Source organism: Cupressus sempervirens, chromosome 6, assembly GCF_028749045.1.
Source record: "Cupressus sempervirens isolate cs-2001-9-10 chromosome 6, ASM2874904v1, whole genome shotgun sequence".
NCBI lineage: Eukaryota > Viridiplantae > Streptophyta > Pinopsida > Cupressales > Cupressaceae > Cupressus > Cupressus sempervirens.
In genome coordinates this window covers 186,951,738-186,962,076 of record NC_143123.1, presented here as the reverse complement: position 1 = coordinate 186,962,076, position 10,339 = coordinate 186,951,738, and the positions used below count along the sequence as shown (strand labels likewise).

Below are 10,339 nucleotides of genomic sequence, written 5' to 3'. Positions count from 1 at the left end.
GAGAGGAAACCCTTTTAATCATAGGTCCCATACAATAAATGAAAAATGTCATTTCAAATGTAATTTGAATACTTTTCTCACCTCTTCAATCTAATGTAGAGTTAGACATCATATTCTTAGCCAAAGAAATTTTTTTAATTCAATTGCATTACTGTTATTTAGGTTAATGCATATACATTATCATAATAGGGTCAAATTGAGAAATAACAATAAACTTGATAAGTAAGAGGTATTTTCCACAACAAGTCAAATTGTGATATTGCTATCAAGATTTAACTGTGTAGTTTTTTTAGTCAAACTTATTGACCCATGTTTCATGAGAGGTGATTCACATGAATCCATCTTTCGTGAGAATAAATGGAACACTTAGCACTCATTGGATCTAGGTGATGCTCACAGAGGTGAAGCATCACAACTTTCCAAGAGGTCACAATCCATCCCAGTATTACTCCATCTTGATTGCATTTAACTATGGAGTTTCCTCCATGGTTAAACCCACTCTACTTGTAACCCTATTTTCAAGACCTTCAACAAGTGTTCTGCCTTATGAACGATTTATTAGAAAGACCCTTAAGCTCATCAATTGATAAGTTGGAGATATTTTTCATAACAAGTCAAATTGTTAAGTGCACTCAAGTTGGAGTAGTACTAGGATGGGTGACCTCCTCAGAATTCCTAGTGCATCACCTCTGTGAGCATCACCTAGATCCAATGAGTACAAAGTGTTCAATTTATTCTCATTAGAGATGGATTCAAGTGAATAACTAGTCATGAAACATGGGTCAATGAGTTTGACTCAAAAACTACACAATTAAATCTTGATAGTAATATCACAATTTGACTTGCTACGGAAAATATCTCCAACTCATCAATTGATGAGCTTAAGGTTCTTTCTAATGAATGGTTCATAAGGCATAACACTTGGTGAAGGTTTTAAAAATAGGGTTCAAGAAGAGCTACATAGTTAAGTACACTCAAGTTGGAGTAGTACTAGGATGGGTGACCTCTTGGAAAGTCACAATGCTTCACCTCTATACGAATCACCTAAATTCAATGAGTGCTAAGTGTTCTATTTATTCTCATGAGAGATGGATTCATGTGAATCACTACTCATGAAACATGGGTCAATGAGTTTGACTCAAAAACTACATAGTTAAATCTTGATAGCAATATCACAATTTGACTTGTTGTGGAAAATATCTCCTACTTATCAATTTATGAGCTTAAGGGGCTTTCTAGTGAATGGTTCATAAGGCACAACACATGGTGAAGGTTTTGCAAATGGGGTTACAAGTAGAGTGTATTTAACCATAGAGGAGACTCCGTAGTTAAGTGTGCTCAAGTTGGAGTAGTACTAGGATGTGTGTTCTCTTGGGAATTCCTAGTGCTTCACCTCTATGAGCATCACCTAGATCCAATGAGTGTTAATTGCTCCATTTATTCTCATGAGAGATGGATTCCTGTGAATCACTACTAATGAAACATGGGTCGATGAGTTTAACTCAATACATAGTTAAAAATCCTAATAGCAATGTCACGATAACCAACTTGATAAAGTTAGTGTAGTTTTAAAGATGGTCTAGTTACAACTCTAAAAGAAATAAATAGTGATGAATGATAATAATAAATCATACAATTTTCTCTTCAATATTAGACTCAACAATTAAAGCTACAACAATCAACATAATTTAAAAAAATATTCTTCATATAACAATAATAAAATTGAGTTAATTTGAAAGAATCATTTGAAAGAATCCACATTACTTTCACCAATAAACTACAACATTCTTTGAACTGTTATTTTTGTATTTAGTTGTGTTACTATTTTTTTATCAACATTTCTCTAGTATATTGATGATAGATCATAGAATACGATTTGAATCATTCACACAAAGAATTCTAATCTAATTGAATAAAGATATAATAAGAAATAATTTGTTAAAATTAAAGACAAGAACAATACAATATCACCTCTAAACAAATTGAATATTAGTAAATGAATAATTATGAAACATACCATTATCAACTACATGCCCGTGAACATTATCAATATTCTCATTCCTCATATAACAAGAATGAAATCGCATCCCATTACTTTCACCAATCAAATTCAACATTTAAATCATTACCAATTCTACCATATTCCATTCTAAATTAGATCTTACAACTTTCCTTGCATGTATTCCTTCCATTTTGATGATAGAACAACACTCCCATGCTTTACTGCTTAATAATTGCATGGCATCTATGTGAAGCCACCTTTATCTTAGTTTTTAATTTATATCTCCACTATCTGTAGTGTAAGTGAATGGCCTGCTCATCTTTTGAACTTTATAATATTCTGTCGATTGAAGATGTTATTGCATACACTGTTTCATTCAAAGGCAATGATTTTTTTCACCATGGAAGCCAATTCCATTGCATTCATAGTTAATGAGAATCTTGTAGAGAAGCACCTGCATATTATTTTATTTTCAGTGGACGTTCGACTTGGATTCCATTAAAAAATAACCTTTAAAAATATTCTTTCTAAATGTATGTCATGTATAATAGGCTTTAATAAAGTTGATATACTTTACGTGGTACAAGTTAGAATTGAAACTCCATGAAATACAGACACAGAAATACCATGAAAATTGCCTCCTGTATTTACATACGAGTAGCATTGAACTCTTACAAATTACAAAGGCAAGAAAAAAAAAACCCTAATCCGTTAGAGGCAAGAAGGGAAATGTTTTTTTTGGGTTATGTACAACTTTTATTTTTATTTTTTGGGGTTATATAAGTGGAATTTCTGTCATGAATCTTTCGTACGTATGCTTTGCAGCAAAGGTGATCAGTAGAAAACAAGGAGAATAAAGGCCACCGGTTGGATTCGAGATGATCTAAATCAAATGGACCCATTTTTATATGATTCGATCTTGTACCTCATTTATACTTTATACTGAGGTTTGCAATCACAGCCATCTTTGCAATCTGGTGAAGAAGGAATATTGTCCGCCATTAAAGATGCCTCTTTTAGTAGCTTTTTGGGGTCCTGATCCTTTGAGGTGTTGTATACACAAGGATTTGCGTTTAAGAGCATCTGCACCACATCTCTCATTGATGGCCTCTTCTGGGGCACTGAACCGACGCATAAAACAGCAACCTTTAGGGTTTGTATCATCTCATCTTTGTAGGAATTGCAGATTCTCGAATCCAGCACAGCAAAAGCTCCTCCCTTGCTCTCGATCTTCCGCACAACCCATGACACTAAGTTCTTGTTCTCTCCAAATTCGTCCTCCAATGGATTTTTCCCTGTTATCAACTCCAACAGCACCACCCCGAAGCTGTATATGTCGCTCTTCACTGTCACTTTTGCAGAGTATGCGTACTCTGCAACACACCCACAAAGCCATCAAAACCCCAATTGAAGAAAATACATAAGATTCAACAAAGCTATCCAACTCTTTTTGTTTGAAATATTGTTGAAGTCTGCCACCTTGATTTTTTAGGGTTAGGGTTAGAGCAATACAAACTTGATCTTTTTCTCTCGTCTTTTCCTATTTCTACTGTGTCAACACCGCGAGATCAGTAAATCCTTAATGCTGAAAATGTTGAGGGATTTCTAGCACAGAAATTGTCACAGAACTTTCAATATGCAAGATTTAGCACCTTTAAGAATTCTATATCCGTCAATTGGCAGATCTCAAAATTTGGGCAGATTAAAAGTTCAACAATGGATGAGCACACTGGTTTTGAGTACTGAATAACAAAGACGACTTATTTGAACTGTCCAGTATTGGATATGAAAATGAATTTATAGCCGGTTTAAAATCTTTCATCTACAATTTCTACGTTAAATTTAACACAGGTTAATAATTTTCAATTTCAAATATCAAAATGTGGGTAGTCTCAGTCTGCAAGGTTAGACGAGTTCATAATCTAGGGTTCAAATCTCTTGGCTGCTAGTCATCGCTGAATTAGATTAGAGAGACACACCATGAGAAAAAAAAATGTAGGTAGTCTTAAACTTCAAGAATGAAGTAAGCGCACTGGTTTTGAATACTGAAAATTAAGATCAAAGAGTCTCATACAAAAAAGAATAGTATCAACTGAAGAGATATTAGTATAAAATCTACAGCGGTTTTGAGTATTGAAAACCATGAGTTATTGAACTGTCTAATACATAATCAAGACCTATTAACTGACTCTACATAAAACAAATAGTATCAGCTAAAGAGTATTAGTATGGATAAATCATGACCAAGTTTACTGTCTCATACGTAATCAAGACCTATTAACTGTCTCGTATATTTTAGATTACATATTGAAAACCCTTAACAACGCTGGCTTTTAATGGAAATCAAACAATCTGTTGCGTTATTACCATTTACTTGTGAATGTGACATCTCACAAAACCTACTCTCCTAAGTGCTTAGTTAACTACAGTGAAGCTGACAATATACAGCATCTAAACGGTGTTCGTTGACTAAGGTTATAACTTTCAAAGAAAAACTCTTAGAATTTTGGAAACATGGTTGGAAATTGTAGGCAATGATATAGGAAACTTCTATCAATCCCAGAAAAAACAGCATAATTGTTTCTAATCTATGGACTGTACAGCAGACATGTTTGGAAGATCTGGAACATAAAACACTGTACAATTTGACATTTAGCTTTTTCATTGCACTCAAGATGTCTTCTTCAATTAATCTTCCACCCTCTAATTTGACATCAACATTTTCAATGTATTGATGGTGTCGTCTTGAATTCAAACTGAAATCTGAGATTAAGACATAAGACAGAAAGCAAGGGATAAATACCTGGAGCAATGTATCCATGTGTACCGGTTATAGCAGCAGTGACATTGGGGTCACCTCTGGCACAAGCTTGGATAACTTTAGCAAACCCAAAATCTGCAACACGGGCCTGGTAATCTGAATCAAGCAAGATATTAGTAGATTTAACATCCCTATGAATGATGGGTGGCCTGCAGTCATGGTGGAGATAGGAAAGTCCATTGGCGATCCCAAGAGCTATCTTGTAACGAGTAGGCCACTTGATCAAGGCTCCTTCAAGAGTTCGACTCCCATGGAGAGCCTCCCACAGATTACCATTGGGCATGTACTCATAGACAAGCATGTTTGAATCGCCATTGGTGAAGCAGCAATAGAGCTTCACAATGTTCTTGTGCCGGATCGTCCCCAAGGTCTCCACTTCGGCCTTTAGGCGCTCTCTCAGATCATGAAACCCAGTGATCAAACCATTTTCGCAGCTCCAGAGCTTCTTCACAGCCACAAATTCTCCATTGCTGAGCTTGATTCTGTAGACGGTGCCAGAGCCGCCATGGCCAATGACATGCTCCTCGTCCATGGACTCCAAAACTTCGTGCTCGTCAAAGCTCAGCTTGTGAAAGGATTTGATGTCCCAAAATGCCCTGCTGTCCACCTTGTTGTCTCGATTGTGCAAATTTCTTCTTCGCATCATGAGGCAAACAAGTACAGAAATCATGAACAGGATTCCGAAGATCCATCCAGGAATCCACCTCGCAATGAAGCTCCTTCGGCGGATATCACAGGGCTGAAGATATTCCAGCCCCTGCCCACAAAGGCCCGGATTTGATGCAAAACTCATATTTCCGGCCTCATTGATGAGCCCCAGGGGAACTGGCCCTTTTAATGAATTTGCCGAGAAATCAACCGAGCTCAGCTTCAGAGACGCAAGGCTGCTCGGGATCTCTCCTGAGAGTCTGTTGTCGGACAAATTGAGATAATTCAACACTTCAATGGATCCAAGAGACCCCGGAATCAACCCAGTTAATCTGTTCTTCGCAAGATTGATGCAAGACATTGATTTACAGCGCCCCAATTCAGCCGGAATGTGTCCCGAGAGCTGATTCTCTTGCAACAGAAGGTTGCTCAGCATCCTCAGCTTCCCAATCTCCGGCGGAATGAGACCCGTCAGCTGATTCCGGCTGGCGTCGATTATGTTCAGATTGATGGCATGTCCGATTTCCGGCGGCAGGGACCCCTGAAACCGATTTCTCTGCAGATACAACTCGGACAAATTCCTCGCATTTCCGATGTCGGTGCCAATTGGGCCTTCAAAATCATTGAGACTGAGGTCGATGATGGAAACATGAGGCAATCCCCAAATGCCTCCCGGAATCCTCCCGCTCAGCTTGTTCTTGCTGACGCGAAAACGCAGCACGCTCTTGCAGTACTGATAAGACTCGGGAATCTCACCGGAAAATTCATTGTCCAGAACCAGTAAGTACTGCAAATTGCCCCCTTTGCACAAATCCGGCGGAAGCGGGCCGCTGAGCCTATTCTGCGAAACATCCATCATGTTGAAATTGGAAAGCGAACCGAGCTTTGCAGGCAAGGATCCAGTGAGGGAATTCTGGTACATTGAAATAGCAAACAAATGCTTCAGCTCTCCAAACCCCTCAGGAATCGGACCGGACAGATTGTTCTGATACAATTGAATGAACACCAGGCTCTTCAGGTTCCCGAATTCCACCGGAATACTGCCGCTTAGACTGTTCCGGGAGGCGTCGAAGTCTCTGAGCATCGAAAGATTGCCCAACTCCGCTGGAATTTCGCCGGTGAGATTGTTTCGGTAGAGCTCCAGCTGGTAAAGCTTCTTCAGGCGGCTCAGCTCCTTGGGAATGCTTCCCGTCAAGTGGTTATCCGAGAGCTCCAGATTGCCCAATTCCGTCAAATTTCCAAGCCAAGGCGGGATTTTGCCGATGAAATTACATGTGGGGAGGTAAAGCCAGTTGAGATTCTTCAGCATCATGAGCTCCTCTGGTATTCTCCTCGGATTGAATGGATTGGCGCCGGCAGCCAAATACACCAGGTTCGTCAAATGGCACACAGAGACCGGAAAATCGCCGGAAAAATCATTGGAGGACAAGTCCAGCTTCTTCAAGGATTTCAGGGGACTCAAATCCGGCAAAGCCCCGCTCAATTGATTGAAAGACAGAGAAAGAATCTCCAGTTTACTGCAATTCAGAAACTCTACCGGAAAATTTCCCTGAAATGCATTTCTATCCAATTGAAGGCTTTGAAGGCTCTTAAGACCACAAAATCCAGAAGGAATTTGGCCTCTCAGACGACTCCCCTGAAGATCAATTCGAACCACAAATCCTTCCCTATTGCAAACAATTCCTCTCCAAGAACACGGAGAACCATGAGAAGAAGAAGCATCCCAACTTCTCAGATAATTCCATGGATCTTGCACGGACTCTTTGATTCCCAGCAGTAATCTCAGCTCCTCTTCCTCCGCATTCAACAAACAATTCAACCAAATTGCCAACAGAACAACCACAAAAAGGCCCTTCTTGCTCTTCCTCATTTCCATTCTCCACTCGCTCTGCAATAAACTCAAATGCCCTTATCTCTCTCTATGTTCTTATACAAAGCTGCAACAGAAACCCATGTTGGCTCCGGTGCAAACAAACTATGCTTGTGATTGCAGACGTCTCTGGTGTAAATTTCTCTAATGATGGCGTGGCTATGGTGGGAAGAAGCATATAAGGAAAACGGGTGATGTGAAATTGATGCTCATTGAATAAAAGCACTGACGAGAAAAGCTATGAGATAAAATTCCTGCCAACACTTGGCACTGTACAGTCCGAGCATCTCCATTAAAAGTTGGAATGAGAGAACATAATTTCTCAACATGCATGCACTTTTCCTGTTATGCTCATGCTTTCGCCAAATATCCCACATTCTTCCCCCAACGTCGATTGGGACTACACTATAAATATCGCTTCCACTTTTCTCCTCCGCCCTTCCAGACTATTTTTATCTGTCTCTATCTCTCGAAAAGGCAAACAAAAACACATCCAGAGATAAAGAAAAGGTTTTGTTACGGTCTAAATGCTGATGATTTGTTTTGGTTTTGGATTTATAGACAGTTCATAGAATTTGGTGTCATTTCCAATTATGAATATGTAGGAGACATTTAATTTTTTCTACTGGGGGTAATATAGGCCATATTTATAACACATGAAGTCATTTTCAATTACAAATCTGTAAGAGATATCTAAGTGCATTTCAAATACAAAACATTCGTATCTTAAATGTTCTGTTTAAATACAAAACATTCATGCTTGAATGCTTTTTATGTAAGAGGCATTTGTACATGTTTGAAATACCAAACACTTATATTCTAGTAAACATATATGTAAAAATTTGACATACATGCAAACACTAGGGATTGAAGGATTTAGTTTTTGTGTTTAAGGGTAATTCACTTTGAATTCTAACATTTTAATATAAGATGTGTGTATGTAAAGTATATTGCATGGTTATGGGGAGACCCGTCTCGTTTTTAAAAGACACGTCTAGGAGATGGAGACTTTCAGAGACTTTTCACATCTTGGAGACCTAAGAAAAGGTTGGAGACTTCATGATCAAGCCTCCCAAGTATGTTAATCCAAAAAGTGAAGTCTCCCCGAAGTCTTGTGATAAAAAATAAATGTAAAATATAATATTAAATTTATTATGTATTTTAGATAGCATGATAGCTGAAGACCTTGAGATGGATGATCACAACCTTGTGGAGTAGATGATAGTACTATCAACATACAAGTACTAAATAGATTCTAGTTTTTGTTTATACTAAGGTTGTTCATTTTTGTTTGCATATTGGCAATTTAGCATCAAACTTACAAATTTAGAATTTAGAATTTCATATGCAATATTCGGAACACAAGTATGACTATGAGATATAGTAATGAGATCAGGTACCCCCATCTCCTATTTTAGAAAAAACGACGTCTCCCATCTCCCTATGACCTTGGTATACTAGAGATATCTAACTGATTTCTAATATAAAAGGTTTGTATCTTAAATATTTAAGAAATATTTATTTGTGCTTTTATGCAAAAAACACATATTATGCTAAACACATTGTGATAGTTCATGATACAATAGAAAACAACTATTTCACTAGAACTTAATAATATTATGATTTGCCAAAATTCGATATGATTGAGATATATATAATTATCATTTTAGCAACAACGAATAACATTATGGGTTGAGGAAATGGGATATCATTAAGATACAATTTACTACTATTTTAGTAACAAAGAACAACATTAAAGATTGTGGAAACCCAATATCATTAAGACATATTTTACTACTATTACAAACTACAGTATAGATTGTGGAACCCTCATATCACTAATACATATTCTACCACTATTTCAATAGCACCAAACAACATTAATATAGATTATGAAAAATCGACATTACTAACATAAATTCTACTGCAATATCAACAACATTATAAATTGTAGAAATCTAATTTCATTAATACATATTTTAATGTCCTTATTAATAAATTTGTAAAAACCTCATATCATCAAGACATGTCCTACTACTATTCTAATAGTTAGATATAATATTATAAATAACAAAAACTTGATAAGATTAATATATATCCTACTGTTATTCCAATAATAAAGAGCACTGTTATAGATTTTGAAAAGCTGATTTCTCTTAAATCTTAATATATATATATATATATACTATGATTTCAATTACAATATATATATACACCTTAATCTGCAAGTTTCAAAATTTTAGACTCTTTCTGTAAAAGACCTAGCATATAAAGAGAGAATTCTATATATCAAATCCTTGAGCTGGTTCACTTTTAAGGGCACTTCCATCAATGGCGGAAGGCTTGTTGAAGATCTATTTCCTGAAGCCCTGGCCATCTGTACGTTAAAATTGAGGACCCCGGGAATATGGTTCCTAATCAACCCACTTTATTTTTGTTTTTGTGTGGGGAAAGATTATATTTTTAATGTCATTAATTTATGGAAGATATTCCTCTTTTGGAGATTGGATTTTGCATGCGTGTATCTCATTTAACTCAATTATGATTTAGTTTACTCGGTTTATCCCATAAACGAGAATTTTGCTTGGAGGGTCATGCGAATTCTTTATTTAAAGATTAAATACTTCCTGTAGAATTTCACACTATTGTTTCCTGCTTTTCCATTATTTAAATAAATGATGTGTCTGATATAATATTCAAATCTAGCGTGAATACAACGAGAGTATACTATTGGATAATATAAAAAACTAGAAAAACTTAGCCTGGTGAAAAGCATGTATTTGCTCTTATTGCTTGTTTCAATATACAAATGCACACTTTATAGATATTTATGTTATTTATAATATTTATGCATGAATTTAGTATTTTTTTTTTGTTTTTTTATAATGATTAATTATAATCTCGAACTTATATTTTGGATGTAAAAATTTTCAAGCTAAGTTAAAAAAAATAGATTTGTATGTTAAGGTATTTCTTATTGGAATTGAGTTTAAGCATG

The 10,339-nt window shown here is 36.5% G+C and overlaps 1 protein-coding gene across 1 annotated transcript; it reads right to left on the bottom strand.

The window, feature by feature from the left end:
- Positions 1–2,625: 2,625 nt before the first annotated feature.
- LOC149551874 (uncharacterized) lies at positions 2,626–7,493 on the bottom strand. The gene is made up of 2 exons (XM_089787373.1): positions 4,806–7,493; positions 2,626–3,375 (listed from the first exon to the last, which is right to left on the bottom strand). Exons 1-2 carry the CDS (start codon positions 7,345–7,347, stop codon positions 2,933–2,935), a joined length of 2,985 nt encoding a protein of 994 aa, XP_089643499.1. The 5' UTR covers positions 7,348–7,493; the 3' UTR covers positions 2,626–2,932.
- Between the last annotated feature and the right edge of the window lie 2,846 nt (positions 7,494–10,339).